Source organism: Rhipicephalus sanguineus, chromosome 7 (assembly GCF_013339695.2).
Source record: "Rhipicephalus sanguineus isolate Rsan-2018 chromosome 7, BIME_Rsan_1.4, whole genome shotgun sequence".
NCBI lineage: Eukaryota > Metazoa > Arthropoda > Arachnida > Ixodida > Ixodidae > Rhipicephalus > Rhipicephalus sanguineus.
In genome coordinates this window covers 117,876,783-117,898,024 of record NC_051182.1, presented here as the reverse complement: position 1 = coordinate 117,898,024, position 21,242 = coordinate 117,876,783, and the positions used below count along the sequence as shown (strand labels likewise).

General features: G+C 46.8%; 1 protein-coding gene across 2 annotated transcripts in view; it reads right to left on the bottom strand.

The window, feature by feature from the left end:
- Positions 1-643: 643 nt before the first annotated feature.
- Positions 644-21,242, bottom strand: part of LOC119399786 (xylosyltransferase oxt-like) — a 44,084-nt gene continuing 23,485 nt past the window's right edge. For both annotated transcript variants that reach the window (XM_049417843.1, XM_049417844.1), the window contains exons 7-10: positions 17,767-17,943; positions 16,083-16,403; positions 12,810-13,082; positions 644-6,737 (exon numbers count right to left, since the gene is read on the bottom strand). In XM_049417843.1, coding sequence (XP_049273800.1) covers positions 6,225-6,737; positions 12,810-13,082; positions 16,083-16,403; positions 17,767-17,943 — 1,284 coding nt within the window. In that variant the 3' untranslated portion in view covers positions 644-6,224. The remainder of the gene's footprint in view (positions 6,738-12,809; positions 13,083-16,082; positions 16,404-17,766; positions 17,944-21,242) is intronic.

The following is a 21,242-nucleotide window of genomic DNA, read 5'->3' as shown; positions in this document are numbered from 1 at the left end:
AAAGAAAACAGGCACCATAAAAATTGCTTTTCGGTCCCTTTAAGGAAATACAATTTGCATAGTGCGCAAGTTGCGATTGGAGCGGCACGACAGACACTGAGGTGGTTGCACCGATTTTGACACCCACCGCCACATATCCGCCGAACATTTGGTTCGGCCCCATTGTCTTTAGCAGCCCGGTATAACGCGCTCACATTCATGAAGGTGACATGCACAGTTCGTAGTGTGCGCCTCGAAGTATGCGCTTTGGCGTAGTACTTTGCTGCACCACACCTAGATAACGGCACCATCCCTGCCAAAGAAGGAAGCACATGTGCCTTCACGTCAAGGAACCTGTTTGCGTGTGTGACGTAGTGGTGAACGCGTCAGGCTTCGCAGTACTGTGACTGGCTCGAAAGTCTAGGAGTCGGAGGTCAGTTCTATGAAGTCTGTACGGGTAACCTTAACCTTTTTTCTCAATTTCTTTCTGAGCTACCCGCGTGCGCTTTCAGTGACGTCAGTTCCGTGACGGAAAAGACGTGCGTAAACACTGGGCGGTTCGGGCAAAAAAAAAACACTTTCTTGTAAAAATTAACAGATTTACATAGTAACACAAAAAGAAACCAAGCAAGAAAGGCCACAGACAACCGACAGGAACTCTTGTTCTATGAAACGTGTATATTTGACTGCATTTCCACGACAGTTTCAGAGTACAAAAAAATAGTTGAAATCTCTCTTTCATTGCACACGTTGTGACCAATACGAGACGCACATGCACATATGATAATCTGCTCAAGAGCAACACAACATGCGGCAGCTTACAAGTAGCTAGTTGTGCAATGACTTTGGAAAACAAATGAAGACGAATACAAGGTCAAAAAGGAAGACCCAAAATTTGTTCAATGCAGCAGACACGTAAAACAAGCTCTCAATCGTTTCCAGCACTTGTCGAGGAAACCAACCCAGAAACAAAATTTGTTCACACGGCAAAACAGGTGCCACACAGTACAGAACGTTAGGATAAAAAGAATGAGTTGGTAGACATTAATGTTTGTTTATGCGACGCGCTTTGCGATGTTTTTAAATGCGAGATCCTCCTTCTTTGCAGTCTTTCATTTAAAACATCGTGAAGCACTGCACATACACAAAGACGAGTACAGAACCAGGTCAAGGACCTAAAGCCCTGCTGAAAATGTGTACCAATGCACTCACTCGACTGTTGGCTGTAAAGCAAAGCAGTTGAATTTAATCTAAGCTAGACCCAACACCATCAGGCTGAGTCCCAAACATTGCAGAAAGTGCACAAACTGATAAAAGGGTGGGCAAATAAGAAACCCTCAGCTGATTTTCGCAAAAGAGGACACATCTTCGCCAGGATGAAGGACTTGCCTTCGTCACAGCAAATGATTTGTCCTAGTCAAGCGTACGTGTCCTAATGAGAGCCGAGACAAGATCCCTTGTCATCGCCACATCCAGGCATCCCTTGTGCGACCACATGTTGGTCACTTCGAAGTCCTCACCTCCTTGTGTGAACCTTTTACGTTATTTAGAAGTTCACAAAGCACGCATAGGCTGTCTGTCCACTAAAAGTAACCTGCTTCTAGGTAAATGACTTATAACCACTCGAGTGACTTCGCAACTTCCGAGTTCTGCACAAACACAAGCACTTAGAACAGCCTGAGTTTCAAGCAATGGCTTGCGCACTTACGACACCTCTGCATTACACCACTTTTTTTGGTATGTCGGACTGAACATTATGACCACACTACACACATAATTGAAATCGACGCTTTGGGCAAAAAAAAAATGCTTGGACAAAACTTGTACACAGCTATTGCCCTGAAAACAGAGTCGAAGAACTATGGTGAAGAAGACTATGTATCTGGTGAAGACTGCAGACATTTTCCAAGTCGAAGATTACAGCAATGACCACCGTGCGCTCGAAGACTATACAGTTGGTGAAGTCTACATACATCGTTACGAAGTTGAAGACTACGATGAGATATGGTCGAGCAAGCAGCCCCATATCTTTTGTCCTTGATGAAGGAGGTACGTATTGCTTGAGGCATCATCTCGAGTGCTCAGAAAGCCAGTATTTGAAGTGATGTACAATTCCAAAAGTGACGCGTCATCACAGCTTGGCTATACAAAGAACAAAGTAACACGTGTAAAACATGGCACCTTCACGAAACAACAAACTAAGCAAGAACCTACTTAGTACTGAAAACAGAACCACAAACTAAGTACGTACACAGGAGAGCGTGTGGGTGTTTAACTCTACATAACACGAGTACAGTATGGCACTACTCTGATATGCACGTGAATGTTACGTTCAAGCGATACTTATGTACATGCAGCTATTAAAATTCGATGCACATATAAGCCTGCTTTCAGCGAAGCTCTCGTGATATGCAATGGTTCAGGAAGGGTATGATCATTGTCTGGAGGAAGTGCGCTTGATTGCTTCACACGTTCAGTGCAGTGATGTGCCACATTACTTCGTTACACGCACATAAAAAAAATTTATCTGGTGACGTTTTCTTCGACGTCGGTTAACCACTTTTCGGTGCTAAAGCAATCTCTGTGCTTAGACTTCGTGAAAGACACATTATGGGAATTCTGAAAAGTGCGCGGTTGCACAGTCGACGTTACTATGAGTTTGAAGCGTTTCGATACCATGATGTCACAGAAAAGCACCGGAGGTTTGTTACTGCCCAAATCCACAACGAACATCAAGAACACCTGCAGGTAAACGAGGACGTCTACAAGAACCCAAGGGTCAAATTAGTTTCGAACAAATGCAACAACAGAAGTATTAGAATGAAAGCAGTTTTTCTAATATGCATGAAATGCACAATTGTGCATATTGTGCACAATGCACAATATGCAAAAATGCACAAGTGCCATTATTGGGAGGTAGACAAACTTCAAAAAAATTATTTGCATGTTACACGTGGTTAGTGCAATGACGAACATGGCCGTGAAGAGAACCACAGCATTGGTTAACACACACGCATACTCAAGGATGTGGAGCAAAAGCTACAGGATGACGAAATGTGTGACAAATGCCGACACGACACACAACAAAGGCACAATTTATGTAAATCCATGGACATCACACATTCTCACAGGAACATGACCCGACAAAACCTCGTTGCTTTGTCGAGAAAGCGTTTGTATGTTATCCCACGAACACCAAGAACCTATCTCGAGAATTGCAATGGTAGACTAGACAGAGTTTACAATCGTACTCCTGTACAAACTATTAATGTAACACAAAAAAATTCAACACAAGCACACACCTAAAAATGTTCCAACTTGCTTTTTTTGCAAGACATCAAGGCAAGTAGTATTTTTCTTTTTTTCTTCAAATGCTGCAACTCACTATACAATTCATGAGAGTTCTGACTGACATCGCCGTGTATCATGTATACAATGGGATTTGAAGGCACGTCATGAAAAAGAGCCGGACATGCAAACGGCAACTTAGATACATCCCATTTCAAGGGAAGACGTCAAGATGATGACCAAATCGTAAAACTTGGCATCCTTACTTGCAATGAAACCTCAAAGGAGTACTGACACAAAACTTTGAAGGCAAGACAACTTTCGAGATAGATTTGTGTGGACACACACACATCACCTGTAAAATATCTATGAGTAATGTAGCCCAGAACATAGCTAAAATCCGCTTTAGTGTACTGAATGTATATAGCAGCTTGAAGTCATGATTTAAGCTAGCTAACCCAACTGACTCGCTAAAAAGGTCCATGATCTCTCTATGCACAGCATCTGTGATGTGCTTGCATAAGCCAACTTGGAATGCATTTTACCATTATACACAAAATAAGCAAGGTGACACCACCGGGATATTGATTAGACAGCCACTTCAGGCCTCTGCTAACCAACAGAGCATTCGTGTCAGCCTAGTGCCTTGCTCGTTACCTTAACGAAGCAAAAAAATCAACGAATCGAAATCCTCTCTGTTCTGTTTAAGAAGCATGTGAGACGACCGATTCGAGACTTTTACTGTTTTCCTTCCCCAAAATGAAGCTCGGGACAGGGCCGACCTACTGTAGATTTCCTTCTGTCTCGTCTTAAAGGGCTAGTAAACAACTTCACGGTGCAAAATTCGTGATGCACAGATAACTGCGCAGTTCTACACTGTGAACATGCTGCCGCACAGATTTTGCGAATAAGTGCTGTAATTAGGAAATTACAGGGTGTAGGAAAACCCACTTCAGCTGGTTCCAGTTTCTCGCACGGCCTTCCCACCCTTCTTGGCAGCAAAGAGGGATAGGCGTGGCCCTTTGTCGTGACTACGCCCCCTTCGGCGACGTAACACGTCAGCGATTACATCAGCGGCGTGCAGCGAACGACCAAACGAGGCCTCCTCTGCGTGTCGCTCGTGTTGGAGCGCCGCGGTGAGGAAGCGCAGGTACGAGGGCTGCAAGGCACTGGCGAGGTAAGCAAATACACTCAAACCTCGTTATAACAAAGTCGCATCTGACACGAAAATATGTTCTTTATATCCAGAAATTAGTTATAAACGTATATTTGTAACATTTTAGCTATGACAAGACTATTCTTCATTTACTTCGTTATAACTAATACGCTATATCCACGTTCGTTATATCGAGGTATGAGTGTATGGCACAGTGCATGCGTCCTCCCCCTAGCGGTAAAGTCTCGAGGTGCCTCTTGATCTTGAAGGCTTCCATTCTGGCAGTACCGCTTGTCCCAGTAGTCTCGGCTGTAGCGAAATGGCAGACGGCAGCACAAGAAAATGAAAATGCGGACTGCACGGCCAAAACTGCATCACTGCACGGCCAAGGTGCCGTTTCGTAGTGCAAAGGACCAATAGACAAAGTTGGTGCTACGTAATGTTGCCCATGGGTAAGATTACGTCACTGTGCAGGCGAAAAGGATTGGGCAGGTGCAGGAGAGGGGCGAGGCAACTGTTTCTCGAAATGGAGCATCTGCGGGGCGTACAGCACTGTGACATCCACAAATTGATTGGCGTGGCCTTCTGCACAAGTTAGCCAGCTTGTTTCGAGGTGTAACAAAAAAGTCTGAACCTGTTTACTGGCCCTTTAAAGCAAAACCAAGGCTGCAAGTAACCACCTAGGTTAACTAGAACTTGGGCAAGCAAACCAAAAAAAAAAAGCAATGCAAACAATAACAACGCCTCAGTAGCTACCATTAATGCGCGCTGCAGCAGCCCCCTCATCTGTTCTTTTGCCTAATCAATTTCTTCTGAAACAAGCTCAGATATTCGACACGCAACGAAAAAGAATATGCACTTTTCTGTGCCTGCTATAACTCGAGGCTCTCAAACACAAGTGAGGTTACCGAGTCACGTAACTGGTTGCAGCTACGATGGGCTACGCCCCTAGTAGCTCCAAATGTTGACACAACGTTGCGGCAACATTGAGCAAGTTGCTTCAAGGTTGTGGAAACACTGCGTGCTACTAGGGACCATAGCCCATACACAATATGGTTGAGTGCATAACTTGATATTTGACAGCCCAATGGGCAAAACGTTTCTGCACCCGCAGATACCCATAGAATTACTACACATTTCCAGAGTTGGACAGCAAAATCATAGACCTGTGCTCTGTCTACGATTAATGTCTAGACGACGGCGTAATCTTCCATACCGATTGGGAGACGCAGAGTGGAATCCAAAGCCACTGCGGGCCCCATTTGCTGCTTTGTATTCTTTTGTATTCAGAGTGGAAGCTCTCGAGAGCTGATGGCAAAGTCACATCCAAGAAGGAAATACATTCGCCATATTCTATATTAGTTATAGGACTACGTTATTTGTCTGCTGATATGCGCATGAAACATTTCACAGTTATGCAGCGACATTTTATGACTCGTTACGTTAGACATTTCTTTACTCCTTTCTCGCCTTTTTAAAAAACGGGGCAACATAATGCCCACATAGGTTGTGTTTTTAGGTGGCCATTCACCTTCAATCAAGCACCAAATGGGGCATCTTTCGACCTCTGGACCTTGAGACAGGCACTGCAGCGGACGGCAAACTGTTGCGAGGTTTTCGCTACTCATCTATGATCGGGCCCAAGATCATGCATGCGGGCTAGACCGACAACTACGCAAGCAGCGAGTACGCCGACCTCTGCCAGCGATCTCTATTATCGAAGACGAAGAACGTGCCGTGTGAGGATTGCCTGAGCTCCTCCGCGGACCAAAAGAAAGAACATCTAGAAGACCGCGTGGCCTCACGTGCCGGTCATGACCTGTACGGTTGGGTCCGGCCAGTGCGAACTCCATCCGCTCTCGCGGCACAGTGTCAACGACTCGCACGTCCCACTCGACGGCGCAGAACGTGTGACGCACGCCGTGCGGAACGTCCAGAACTGCACCGTCAGCGCGTCGACCCATCTATCGAGGTCCGGGCCAACGAGAAATGCGTCTTCGTCCGCCTGCGCCTGAAGGGTGCGGCGCGTCTCGGCCGAGTATCCCAGGTGCTCCTCCACGCGGGACAGGTCATGGCCGATGTAGGGTCCCTGCGGCCCGCCGTTCGCCCGCGACGCGGTCGTGGCCGACGTCAGCTTCTTGCCGTCGCGGTAGGCAACGGGAGAGACAAGGAAGCGTATCTGGGCCACGAGGGACCAGTGGTGGAACAGCATGACGGTCCAGGTGCCGGGACGAAGGGGCTTGCGGAACTCAGGGCGGTGGAACAGTGTCTGCGGCCCTGGCTCGACCTGGACCTCGTACGATCCGGCGACCACCTGGGTTGAGTGAAACGAAAGTAAGTAAGTGACTTCAGTAAAGCACTCCTTTGGGGCTAGTTAGTACATGTTAGACAAACAAGCGCCCGCCCGTTCGTGTTGTGTTTTCCATGCCTTCTGTGTTTTTTTTTTAGATGCAAAGTATCTCTTGCTCGGGGGTATGTAAAGTGGCGTGGTCATCCGCACGCAGCGTTGTGGTCCGCACTCACACTACGCATGCATGACTCTCCTCCTTCCCTCTCTCCGACAGCTGCGCGTTACTCTCTCCACTTCTCTCCCAGCACCTGCTTGCGCTTCTCCTGCGTTCTCGCTTCTGCTCTCACGGCGCATACGCTACTCTCCTCCTCTGGTCTCCTCTCCTTCAAATACTAGTAGAGCGCTGCGCGCGTTCAGTCCAGCACTTGCCTCGGTTGGCTCCTCTGAAATGCGGGCTCGATATGCTGAAATTCACTCCTGCACAGTGCCGCGATGAGGGCCAGCGCATGCGCATCCCCTCCCCCTCTCTCTCCTCTACTACGCTGCCTCTCTCTCGCGTGCCTGTCGACGTTCCCCACACGCTCTGTGAGAATTAACGGCCAGGCTAGAGGGAAGACACGACGCGCGTAGTGTTCCTCTTCGCGTTCCACGACGCGAGGTCGGTAGCATGCCCAGCGAACACCAACGGAACGCGATTGTGCAAGCGCACCGCTTTGCATCGCCTCATGTTCCTCTTTAGCGGGAGATGGTGTAATTTCTTTTTGTACCACCTATGCAGCACAAAGTTCCCCTAACTTTGTTCAAGTAAATGACAAAAACTCCTTGGGTTCCCTGATCAATTGCTAAGACAACTTTGATGAAGACAGCCGTCACGCATTGACTTCATTTCGATTGTCACTGTTATCTGCCTGTCATGTGTGTTATACCATTATAAGGTATATCAACCTTATCAGCTCCTATCGTTTCTTATCAGTCTTACCTATGTCCTCTTGTTTTATACATCTTTATTTATATCCACATGACTTCATATGCCTTAATATACTTTGATGTACTGTTATCCAACCTTATCTATCAATATTTATTTATTCAAGCTGCTATCTATCTGTCACTATCTGTCTAATTCTAATTCTCCGGATCTATCTTCACGTCTATCACAAGCCATCATCATCGTCAAGGCTAGGGAGGTCAAATTAAGTTTTTGTACTTCACGGTGCTTTTTCAAGGTGAGCGTGATGTATTTGTTGATGCTGTGGCTGCTGCTGTTGCTGATGACGATGTTACGCCTTGCATGTGTTGTCGACACCGTCGGACAATAACATCACGCATCTCATGAGACACTTAGGGCTGTCACATTAAAATGCCATAAACTTCGTTGAAGGAAGATTTGTATACTTGTGCGAATATTATCCTATTCAGTGTTTGCTGTGGCTCAAGTTTCAGTGTTCGATGAAGTTTAGCAGTGTTTGAAACAAACGAATATACACATTTTCCCATGTACAAGTCACCAGAACATAAGTCATGCCCTCGATTATAAGAGACCAGGACAGGAAGAAAATTTGCACACTACGACAGACAAATCAACAAGTCTCCATTCGTGGATACACGATGCGTGCATGTTGTCTGTTTCACCAGCAGTTCAGTTTCCCAAATACCTTATTTACTCCAATCTAATGCAGCCTCAAACGTAACAAGCAATTTTTGCAAGTTCTGTCCATGCGGCCAATTTTCAGACCCATTTTATCATAGAAAAGAAAGTGCATGTTAGATTTGAGTAAATACAGTAATATTTCACAATGCCAATAATTGAAGTAGAATTTCAGTGATGCGAACCTCAAGGGGAAGCAAAAATATTCGTCTCACCCCAAATTTTGTGTCACCAGAAAACTAGCAAAATCCGTTTTCAGGCCACGATATATGCACAAAACATTTATTTCCATTGAAAGAACACGCGTATGTTTTTCCGGGACACACGCGAATGGACCAATAAGGGATGGCACAGGTGGCTGCTGTGAACGTGCTTGTCATAGCTTCGCTCGAAGCCAACTGAAAACTATGTGCCGAAGACCGCTCCACCATAGTCATATACGCCAGAGTCATATGCGAGTCATATGCATAGTCATATGCGAAGGGTTCACGAACGGCGAAACTCTTCTAGCCTTTTTACAACTTCATTGACCTTAATCTGCCGCCGCGTTAGCCGCGTACCTTCGGAGCTGTGTAGTTGCTATCTATGATAGCGCCGATAGCGACCGTGGTTTCATGCGCGACGGCTGCGGCAAACGGTAGTTCCGTTTTCATTCCGTCTGCGCTGACCTCGCGTGTATTTCTGGAGCATGCTGCTGTCGACCATCGCTCGACGGTTTCGATATCCAAGTTCGTATCACCCGTCGCGACACAGAAAAGTGTTCGGAACATCCAAAGTTTGGCCCATTGGACACAATGGAATTCGGCCAGGCAATTTGACGAATTCTTATCAGACGAAAATTCTAGGCTTGTGCGAATATTCTAGCAGTTTGAATATTCGAACCAATATTACAATATTCGACTTCGCTTCGAGATAAATTTAAATTATTCTAGATTTTGAAGCATTCGAAATGAACGAATAGACATATTTAAACTGCCTGTAATGTAACCCCCTGTAAAGGTGGTTTCACTGCAGTGGAGGGGGGGTGCTATACCGTGAATACATCTATCCAGGAAAAATTAGCACTGCCGCAAAGCCCCACTTCAAGGTTAAATGAACAAATTACCCTCACATCGCTCCATCATTTTTTAAGTTTAGAAGTTTGTTGTATCGGCTTATATGCTCCAAGTAGAGTAAATTTTAAAACGTAACGTATTTGACAGGTTATCACTTGCATTCTACCGAAAGTCATATCCTGCTACTATTCAAAGTTGCTTCCACTTCCCTTTGAACCAAAAAGAATGACATTTGCACATGCCTCGCTTGCAATGTTGAAAAATATTGTACAATGTTAGTTGGGTCATGACAAATATGCCTCATTTTTCTTTATAATATGCTGATATATACTATTCGAATTCGATTCGAAATTATTCGACCAAATCACCATTCGCTGTGAATTCACTTTGAACCTAAAATTTACTATTCGTACAAGCCTAGAAAATTCGTATCACCTGAGATTCTGCTCTACCAATTTCTACTATGCTGTAAGGGAGTTCTGTTCTGTGTGGCTCATTGTGATCGGAATTCCGGTTCACTGGCACCCCTTACATTAGTAGGCAGAAGTGACAATCGATATTTGTTTATTTATTTGAAGATGTGAGCACGCATGCGAGTGAGTTTCAGCAAGTGGAAACGAGTGCAAGTGGGAGGAATTAAAGTGATAATGGGATGTTCGAACTAGTTGGTACTCCATGATCAACACTTCTTGCGCAAAATTTTCTCAGAGAACGGACGAAACAGACATGGACCTGAGAAAATTTTGCACAAGAAGTGTTGATAATGGGAGTCAATGTTTGCCCAAGTGGGCATTGACAAATACAAGCAACGAGAAGCAGGAACGCGAGCGAGTGCGCAACAGCCTGCAAAAAAAAGGTCACCGCCCAAGCACCCCATAGGCTTCCCAAGCAACGCTTAGCGGCGCTGCTGCTCTTGACAGGCAGCGCCATCTCTGGCAGAAAAAGAGAAACTGGGGCGTGATCAGCGAGCGCTTTCCCTTCTCGCCACCGCGTTGCCGCTCGCTTCCGTGCACGTGCAGAGCTCTCGCGGTGTGCACTTGCGGCGTCTCACGATTGTACCGCGTGCAGTGCGGCTTCAAAAGGATCTTCAAGCTTGACTGGCACTTCCGCAAAGCGAACTTGATAAAATGAGGAAAGCTCGTCAATCACGTTAACGGTGAAGAGCAGACGATCGACGACAACCACGCTCGACTCAAAGCGAAATGCATTTCCCAAGTCGCGATTACGCCGTGTAGGACGTATACCTCGAGGTAAGTCTCACTCTGTCACGTTAAAGATGAATAATGGTCCACATGCACTCCGAAATGAAGCCGTACACGCTATCGATGTTCTGTGGCGTGGACTACGAATCATATGATTGTTGTTTTGATATGGCATGCTTACAGTAGCAGCCGTGTACTTTCGTGAACAAACGTTTGTGGCGTGCGAAAAAAAGATTATACGGCCATGGCACTGCTTCCTGAGAAGGTTAGAGTCAAGTCCTCCGTGCCGCTGGAGAATCACCCCGCCGATTAAGACGCGAGGCAGCTAGCTGAGCTTCAACCACTGTGAAGCAAGATGAACTGCTCGTCTCGTTTTTTCGGCTCTCGCGTCATGCTTGCAGTCTCTTTTTATGATACCGACTTGACAGGCGTATAAAACCTGTTGCGTGAACGCGGCTAGAAAATCGCACAAAGTCAGAAGGTGGTTAATTCAAGGTTGCAATTGCAAAGCATGTATGAAGTGCCAGTTATATTTAGCGGCTTAAATATATATCACCCCAATAAAGTGACAAAAACAAAGCAAACCTGCAGAGCGATGTCAAAGCTTGCTGAAAATGCACAGACGTCCGTTCCGGCGTGATAAAGCAGCCTTCCCGACGCGTGAAATGCAGGCGCCGAACTTCTGACAATGTGCGGAGTTCAGTTGAATTCAACCAACCGCGCAACGCTAACGGTATAACGCGAATGTGAACGTTCAACGACGGGTAGGTCTCACGAGCACGGGGAATCAAAACACAAAGTTGCTTCACCTACAGCCGTAACTGGACTTTAACAATGCGAGAAGACAGCGAGTAATCATTACTGTAGTCACTGCGTGCATGCGCCCTGTTACTTACCGATTCAGGTAGTCGGAACGAACGAAAGCGATGAACTCAGACAGCCAAATAGAAGGCGAGACAGCGCTGTCAGCTATCCACGCTTGCCGCCTTATTTCTCGTGGCGACACGCCCGGGAACCGATACAGTTTAACACGTGAATCGTGTGCCTTGTCTGCACTGTTGTGGCTGGCCACTAAACCGCAATACTTCGGACCACGCTTGCGCTTCCGCGGGGTCGCTTCTGCCATCGTGGAAATGCGCAGCTTCGCACAGCAAGCCTCCCGGTTCAACGTGCCGAGCTGACGGCCCCACAGTTACCCGCACCGAGAGAAGAACGCGAGCGCACGTGCGCTACCGCTACTGTGAAAGGGGCTGAGTCGGCCGCGCGACAGTTCAGTGTTGTCCGACAGAGCCGCAGCGCGGCTGGCGCGGCGCTGTCGTCGCGCCGCAAACTTGAGCTTGGGTTCCCTATACAGATGGTTAACCAGCGAAGCTGAAACGTGCGGCCCCGGTGTTTATCACGAGCTGGAACCTGTCAAAGGGTCTCCTGTTGCCGCTTTTGTTCTCTCTATCACCACGTAGAAGAGATGCATGTTTTTGCGTTTGGTGACGTTAGCTTAAAGGATATAAAGAACGCCTAACGGATTTTATGGGTATCGATTCAAGCCGCGGTGGGTATCATTCCGAGCTATATATGCTGACGGAACCTGAAGAGAAACTAGAGCAAGCGCGGAGATCCTTCGAGGTAGCATATGCTAGCACTGCGCCTTCATTATGAAGCTACTTGGAATAGTAGCAGGATATGACTTTCGGTAGAATGCAAGTGATAACCTGTCAGATACATTACGTTTTAAAATTTACTCTACTTGGAGCATATAAGCCGATATAACAAACTTTTAAACTTAAAAAATCATGGAGCGATGTGAGGGTAATTTGTTCATTTAACCTTGAAGTGGGGCTTCGCGGCAGTGCTAAAAAGAGATGCATGTTTTTGCGTTTGGTGACGTTAGCTTAAAGGATATAAAGAACGCCTAACGGATTTTATGGGTATCGATTCAAGCCGCGGTGGGTATCATCCCGAGCTATATGTGCTGACGAACCTGAAGAGAAACTAGAGCAAGCGCGGAGACCCTTCGAGGTAGCATATGCTAGCACTACGTCTTCATTATAGTTTCTACAGAATCATGCACCGCCACATTTTTCTACTGCCTAGCCGTAGACAGCTTCACCGTTAAATAACGGTGAAATGAGAATTGAGCGAGCGTTCACTCGTTCTGCCGACCCGTGTGAAAAACCAGTGCACGTTTCCAACAAACCTTGGCCGGATCCACCCAGACGACGGTGACCGCAATTGCTTGGCCGCCACTCCACGAGTGGAGAATACCGGGCGACGAGTCCGGCCCCAGAATCCGCGCGAGGTCGCGGATCAACTGCTCCTTCGGGTCATACTCCGTCCCCACGGAGATGAACCGAAGCCGAGCCAGGGCCGGAGCCGCGGCCGTCTCCTGGTTGCCCGGCTGCCACCGCTCCAGGGGCGCCAGGTGCACCTCGTACGAGTCGCCACCGGTCGTGTACGACATCAGCAGGCCCTATTACGTGTCATGAAAATTGATTTATTTACAGGGGAATTTCGTTATACAAAAGCTCGAGGGACCAGGATATGTACCAATTAATGGGAATTTCACTTAATGAGAAAGGTATCCACAGGTGCAACATTACCGGACATGCACCCTCTTAAAGTTGTTATGTACTAAGCATAAGTAGGTGAAAGTAATAATAATGCAAATCGGTTTGGCGGAATCCTACAAGGTGGAGGAAGGGTTAAAAAAAGGGACATTGACAACCACCCATTTGTAGCACGAAGTCACAAGGAAATGCAAACCGATTTTCAATTGGTGGTCATAAAGAGATGGTATTAGGAAAGGGTGGTTGTCGATACCCTTTCGTAATACAGTAAAAGCTCGTTAATTCAAATTCCACGGGAACGCTGAGCAATTTCGAATTAAACAAAATTCGAAATAATGAAAGTGAGCCAAAATGGGTGGATTTCGGGGGTGGGGGCACGAAAAATATTTACTGGCCAAAAAAGTCGGTGATGACCATCTGCTTCTTTTCTCTGAATGCCACAGCTGCGGCTCTCTGTTCCAGCGCGTGGACGCGGCGCAGGAAATCCTCTTCACCCTCTTCAAAGCTGAAGAAGAGACGCGCCACATTAAGTGCCTCCATCACCGCGGAAGCTGACGGGCGCACAGGCGCTTCGTCATCTTCGTCTTCCTCACCTTCTGGCTCTTCAGCAACAGGCTGCGCACCGGCTACTTGAGCGATAATGTCCTCATCAGTCAGAGCACCACACACCGATGCACCGGTGTCAACTTCAACATAATCGGCAAAACGCACGCCCCGAAGAGTGGCGCGCAATGCCACTGGCATGAGCTCCTCAGCCCCGTCGACGTCACAACTATCCTGCGCACTTCCAGCTGCAAATCCACTGTGGCGGAAACAGTTTGCGATTGTGGTCGCGGTCACCTGTTCCCATGCGCGCACCAACATGTGCATGGCAGTGAGCAGCGTAATGCCGAAGTCCTTCCTGTCGCCCACGCACAAAATCATTCTCTCCAGCATGTGACGCCTATAAAAGCACTTGATGTTCCTTATCACACCCTGGTCCATTGGCTGTAGGGCCGCAGTTGTATTTGCTGGAAGGAAAACTAACTTTGTTGCTCTCAGCTCAACGTCGACTTTGTGCGCCGAACAGTTGTCGACGACAAGAAGAACGCGTCTGCCGCCCAGTTCCATTTGCCTGTCGAATTTCAGTAGCCACTTCCTGAATAGGTCACCTGTCATCCAGGCTTTCTTGTTTGTGGCGTACTCCGTCGGCAGTGACCAAATGTTTTTGAAGCACCGTGGCTTGAGTGCTTTGCCAATCACAAAAAGGGGGACCTTTTCCGTACCGGTCATATTTGCGGCGACCAGAACAGTGACACGCTCTTTGCTGCGCTTGCCGCCGGCACAGCTGTCTCCCTTGTAGGTGATCGTCTTGTCTGGCTGCAACTTGAAAAATAACGCTGTCTCGTCAGCGTTAAACACATCCTGTGGTGAGTAGCTCTCCAAATACTGCTGCAGGGTGTCGCTTCTCCAAGTGTCGCTTCTCCAAGTTTCGGCGTCCACTTCCTTTGCCTCGCCGGATAACGTGCGGAATACGAGATTATGCCGCTCTCTGAAACGATGAAACCATCCCTCGGAGGCGACAAAGTCTTCAATGTCCAAACGCAGGGCGAAATCGGCTGCCTTGGCCATGATGATAGGGCCGCTCAATGCGATACTCTGGGCTCTCATTTCTTTAACCCAGATAATCAAAGCTGACTCCAGTTCCGGGAACTTTGCTGTCCTTAGCCTTTTTCGACTGGCGCCAAAATCCTCGGCTTCATAGGCGTTTTCAGTGGCCGTCCTGTTGCGTATGTAGGTTGACAACGTGCTCGGAGGTATGCCGTGCTTCCTCGCAATTTCGTATTTGCTCGAGTTCCCTTGGTCAACCTCTCGCAAAATCTCCACCTTCTCCTTGACAGTCTTCGCGCAGTAGTTTCCCCGCGGCATCTTGCAACTTCGATGTGGAATAAGACGGCTTGACGGCGTGAACGAACAACGTGCTCGAGGGACAAAGTGACGCTGCCGGGTGCGGCCTAGGACTGCTAGGACTACTCCGCCGACTCCTCAGCATCCCGCGGGTCCCGCGTATACAAGTGGCGCCAGGCGCTGAGATAGCGGGAGGGCTACGGAAAAAAAAAAATTGCTCCCTGGATTTCGGCCATACTTTGCTCGCCCTTTGCTCGGAGGCCACTTGAAGCTCGAAAAAACCGGTCGTGCCACCTATCGTTCGGCCGTAAAAGCTTCCACTAGTGTTTGACGATGATGACGCTCGGCGGCGCGCGCTTCGAATTATCCGTAGAGGCGGCAATTTCTGTTCGAATTAACGAATCGTTTTACACATGGTCTCCTATGCACTGCGGACCGGACTGCAGTGCATAGGAGACATTTCGAATTATCCAAAATTTCGAATTAATGAGGTGTGAATTAACGAGCTTTCACTGTAATAATAATTGTTGAGGTTTTACATCACAAAACTGCGATATGATTATGAGGGACGCCGTAGTGGAAGGTTCCAGAAATTGCAACCACTTTGGGTTCTTTAATGTGGAACTAAATCTAAGCACACGGGCCTCCAGCATTTTGTCTCCATCAAAATGCGGCTGCTGCAGCCGGGATTCAATCCCGCCACCATTGGGTCAGCTGTTGAGCCCCATAACCACTAGACCAGTTAAAGTAGGTGAAAGGCTCAGCCAATTTGCCACATGCTCTATGGTACGGTTGACGGTTATTGGACCAACGTAGCTTTGCCAGTTTCAGTTTAGTGCGGTTTATAGAACTCGTTGGTCTGATTAATATGCAAAGATATGTGCAAGAGCCAGTTATTTAATACATGAAGTGATAAGGCACTGCCTCAGCGGCAATAACGAGGCAAATTAAAGCAAATACATCACATGGCAATGTGCTGATACAGTAATGTTACCAAGTACTGTGTCAATACTCGCCTGAAATTGGTCTCCGAAGAAGTATAGATGGACGGCATCAATCGACAGGCTGCGGTTGCGGTTGATGACACAGAAAGAACCAAGGTGTCGGTCGGCGAGTCTTGCTAGACTCTCGTAGACCGTCAGCTTGACGTCATCCGCGGCCACGCCGTCGCCGCGGTCATACTCGCTCTGCCAGTAGCCGGCGGGTGGCACGGCAGGGCCGGCCGACGAGAGATGTGGTCGCGACTCCGCGATCCACACATCCACCTGGTCCAGCACTTTGCGGCTGACCGACGACTCGAACTTCCGGGCAAAGAAGACGGGGCGATCGCGAGTGGCCTGATTGAATGACAAGAAAGAAATAACGGGGAAGAGCTGTTTAAACATTTGTGCAGAAGTGAAGCTGTTCGTTCATTTGTTAGACACAGCATAATTAAACCAACAACGAAGTCAAGGGAGCCATAGGGGAAATTATTTGTAGCATTTAACTGTAGAGTAGTAATTATGACATAAATGAAAAGGAATCAAAGTGGATGAAAGATTAACCTGCCCCTCGTAGGGACCAAGCCTATAACCTTCAGATAACATGTCCAATGCTCTACAATACAGAGCTACAGCGGCAGTCGTTTTCTCATCCACTTTATTGGGTATTTCCACGTGAGCAAACCTGGGACAGTTATCCAGCACCACTCATAACCACGACAGCTAGCTAGTGTGGAACACATTTTTTTTTTGCCAGCTGTGGAGGTAGAGCATCGGGCGAGTTATCGAAAGGTTATAGGTTCGGACCCTCGGCGGCAAGTTGATTTTTCCTCCACTTTATTTCCTTTCCATTTAAGTCATAATTGAAACACTACAGTTAAATACTACAAATAATCTCCCCTATGGCTCCCTCGGCGTCCTTGTCCGCTGGTTTAATCATGTCGTGCCTTACGAAGAAACGAGCTTTCGATTCATTCCCTCTTTCGTACTGTTCATTGCTTTGTGACTTCTGTACGTTTCCTCATCCATGAGCTTTGATGTCCGAAAGGTCACATATACATTAACAAACAGGTGAGCTCCCTAATGGGAATTTTTAGGGAGTTTTTGACTTAGCTTTTCAGTGTCACACAAAGTTTGCTAACCAGCTTAGCGTCCTAAGCTCTGCTTGCGTCATATTGTAAATCAGTTCGGTTAGCATACGTTGAAGTTCTGTCTTACGCAAAGAAGTTAAGTCTAAGCTTTGAAGTTATTACGGACAACAAAGCTGCATGAAATGCAGTACTGACAAACATCATCCTACACTCCAAGACAAATAGGGCGCAAAAGGACTGCAAAGGAGCTACTACTACTCCATACTACTGTTACAATCTATACTCCTGTTGCAATGTACGTGTCCGCCGTGTTTTCTTCTGGCATTCTGTTTCTTTGCACTCAACATTTTGAAAGTTGATTGATTGATTGATTGACTGACTGATAAAGTGACTGATTGATTGAATGATTGAGTGGCTGATTGATTGATTGATTGATTGATTGATTGATTGAGACTGATTGAATAATTGAATGATTGATTGAGTGACTGATTGAATGATTGATCGGTTGGCTCACCATTCTAAAGCAACGCAGGCATTAAGAGGCATGCTAAAATGGATGGCTGCAAATTAGTGCAGGAACATTAATTAGCATAAACATTAACTCGTAATACAAGCACAAACCAACCCACCTGTATGCGAGGCCAGTCGTCTGTACGGAAGACATTGGGCGAGCACCCACACCAGTCTACGACGTGGCGGTGCTGGCACTGGCAACCGTGGCGACGCTTCCAGTTGACGAGCCGCAGGTTCTGGTCAGCCACAGTGCCACAGAAGATGCTGTTTTGCAGTGCTGTGTGGAAGAACGACTGGAAAAGCAGGCCAACGGGCATCAGAGATTAAAACGCAGCCTGTATACAGTAAGAGGTTTCACTTCCGTTGCCTTGGATCGCTTACAATAAAGCTGTAATCGTTGGCAAGTGCACTCTGGGGCGAGAGAGGGTGAACCTGTTTGTTGGAAGGCAGAGATTTTTGCCACTGGTATATTAGACTAAGAAAACTTCGAGGACGCTTGGGCTTCACTTTCAAGAGTAGAACACGATAATGTAATCGGGCGTCGTTTGTATCGCCTTCCCAATTGCTAGCAGAGTAGGCGTGTTTGTCTCCCCACTGGCTGTAGGGCAAGTGGTCACCGTTAGGAAAAGAAACCTGTGGATCTACCATATTTCTTTGCATGTAACCTGCGTAAGAATGTACAGAAATTTGGAGCTAAAGTCAGGGTGTGGGTTATATGTAGGAACGGTTTGTAGTACACGAGAAAATGCAGCATTTTCTGCAGGCCACACACAGCTGATAGAGAAATGTGTAGGGCAATAAAAGAACAGAAGAGAGAGGAGATTTGAAAGAGGAAGCGGAGCCGGCACCCTCCGCTGATGAAGTACTGGAGGCTGCAACTGCTCATCGACACCTACCACAAAGCTCTCCTGGCTGATCGTAATGGAGTGTGCATGGTGAAAAGGGGCTAATATGGGTAGGACAACAGTTGAGCAATAATTCAGTTCGATTCAGTTTATTCAGACAAAACATTGCCTAGGTTGAAGGGACTAAAGGCAGATTATCTGGCTGACTAGGGTCCCTCCACCCATACATATGCTCAGATGTAATGCAACATAAAAATACAGAAATTTCTTTCTTTTTTTTTCTAGGAACACAAAAGCAAATTCCATGCATAAAAAGAATATTTGAACATGCACTTTAAGATATAACAGTACAATCAACAACAATTACCCATAGCAAGATAAAAAAAAAAAAAATATGTAAAAAAGCTGAAACCAGGAAAATATTAGGTCAAAAGACTAAGTACAATACCGAATGCAAGATACACATTGAAAGAAATGAGTGATTTTTTACACAATTATACAAAAGCACAAAAACACTAAAAATATTTCAAATTGATAATATATTTAGGGCACAGTACAAGACAGAAAGTGCATTTTAACATTTTTCTTTAGACTGTTTTTACTATTACCTTGCTCTAAAAGTTCACGGACATAGCTATAGCTGTGGAGTAGATTAGGTATTTGATATGACAAGGTTTGCTTTCCACAGGTTCTCCTGAGTGATGGCAGTCCAAATCTGTCAAAACGTAGATCATAGGGAGTATCGTTTGGGTAGTAATGCACCATATAACTGCCCCAGTTGTTTCCAATTTCTTTGCCTACATATACAGTGAGTTTGAGCAGCGCCTCTTCTATTTTTCAGTGCCTGGGCGAACGCTCTCCTCAGACCGTCGAGCGCGCGCTCCGCGTCCGTTCGCCGCTGCCGCGTGGTGGCCCTGTGCAAGTAGACTACGGGAAGCTGGCGCTGGACGGCCGCGCGTATCACAAAGCTCACGAATTCGTGTATGCATCCGAGTTTAATTGTATTTGTGCTTCTTGCAGGCTTTCACAGGTACAGGGGGATGGAAAGAAATGCGAACATAGCGGCGCATTGTTTTCACCACACACTAACCGTGGTGGCAATAAAAAGATGCTAGATGGTTTTTTATTGTGTCATGGACGACGTCACATTCTCCTCAGTCATCGAGGCTATAACCACTTGAAAATAGATGCGAAACAGCAAAGAATGCAGATGCCGCATGTTCGCGTGTCTTTCCATCCCCGCTTTGTGTATTCCGCAGGCAGACTGTCAGGCCGTGCTGCCGGTTCGATACTTGCACTCGAGGTTGATAGTATTCGCGTTTTATTTTCTATTTCAGTCTATTGCAACCGCCCCAATGCCTTAGTATGTCATACTGTTGTGTTCCACTCTGCAAATGGAACTGAAAGAATTCACGATTGTCTTTTTTTTATTTCCCTTTATTCATAAATAAAAAAAATCTCACAGGGTCCCTTATCCATTCATCTAAGACGACTGAAAGGCGAAAGCCATCTTCTTCTTTTCTTCTAGTCAATGTGTTGAACATTTCCTGCCTCCCTCCGAGATATTTCTGCGCCCAACGTGGTTTTTCTTACAGCCTCAAGGATCGGAGGCAGTGCAAGTTTTCTGCACATCAGCGGAGGCATGCCTGCCTCCGTGATCTGCACATTTTGACCAACCGAAGATGTAATATGACGACGTCACGTTATGTGACGTCACGACGATGTCACAAAACATTAATGATCTGTGACGTCATATGATGACGTCATCACGTAATTATTTTTTGCATCACTCGTGCTGATGCCGCCGACGGTCAATTTTCGCGTTTGATGAGGCATCTAAAGCTTTCGCCTTAATACACTGTTCGGCTGTCGTTCCATAAAATTCCAGCTGCCGCTGGTGTTCGGTAGAGGTGGCTTGCAGTAATTAGGCGGGATAATTGGTCTCCTAATACTTCTTCAAACTACACTAGGATATGCAGCCGTCGTTTACGACGCGAAGATTTCATAGAATATAAGAAGCGGCGGCTTACGAAGGATGCAGTAGCGTCACTCTTTGCAGACTACTCTTCACATTTGCAGCCTAAGGTAACAACTGAATCAAGCATGGCAAGTATCCCTAAACGTGAGCGTGTTGCGTCCAAACAGTCAACGAATCCATGTAGTACAAGTAGCAACGCTGCCTCGCGACTGCCGCCATGTGCATGCAGCGCTGACATTAGGTCCCGAAGCTGAAAAATCGGAGCCCATGGACACCACATGCGCTACCGGCGAAACAACCTTCAATCATTATGTACATTGTCACTGGAAGCAGCTTAGAGACATTTCATGCTACTAAGCGCATGAACTCATGGCTTGCATATAAGTGTGCTACACCAGTAGACGTTAGCACGCATCGGGGAACTTTAAGCACCCAGCTTTTCAGTATTAGCTCTTGGCAAATGCTGCTTCGAAAATCGACTTTCAGACAGTCAATAACCGACTCTCAGTCAAGCGAATGTAACGGTGACAAAATTTTCCGCGCATCACTGGCATGCGCTCTCTGGAATCGGGCTAGCAGACGACACGCGAGCGTCTCGATCAAATAGCCGCGAAAGACACATGCCTTCAAAATGGGCTGGTTGCCCAGAACGACAAGTGTTTCATGATTCCAGTTACAATTTTCATTATACTTTAAACAACGCGAATACAGCTGAAAACTGAACCATATAGCAGCTTCGAATGCAGCCACGGCATTCGTTTCCGCGAGC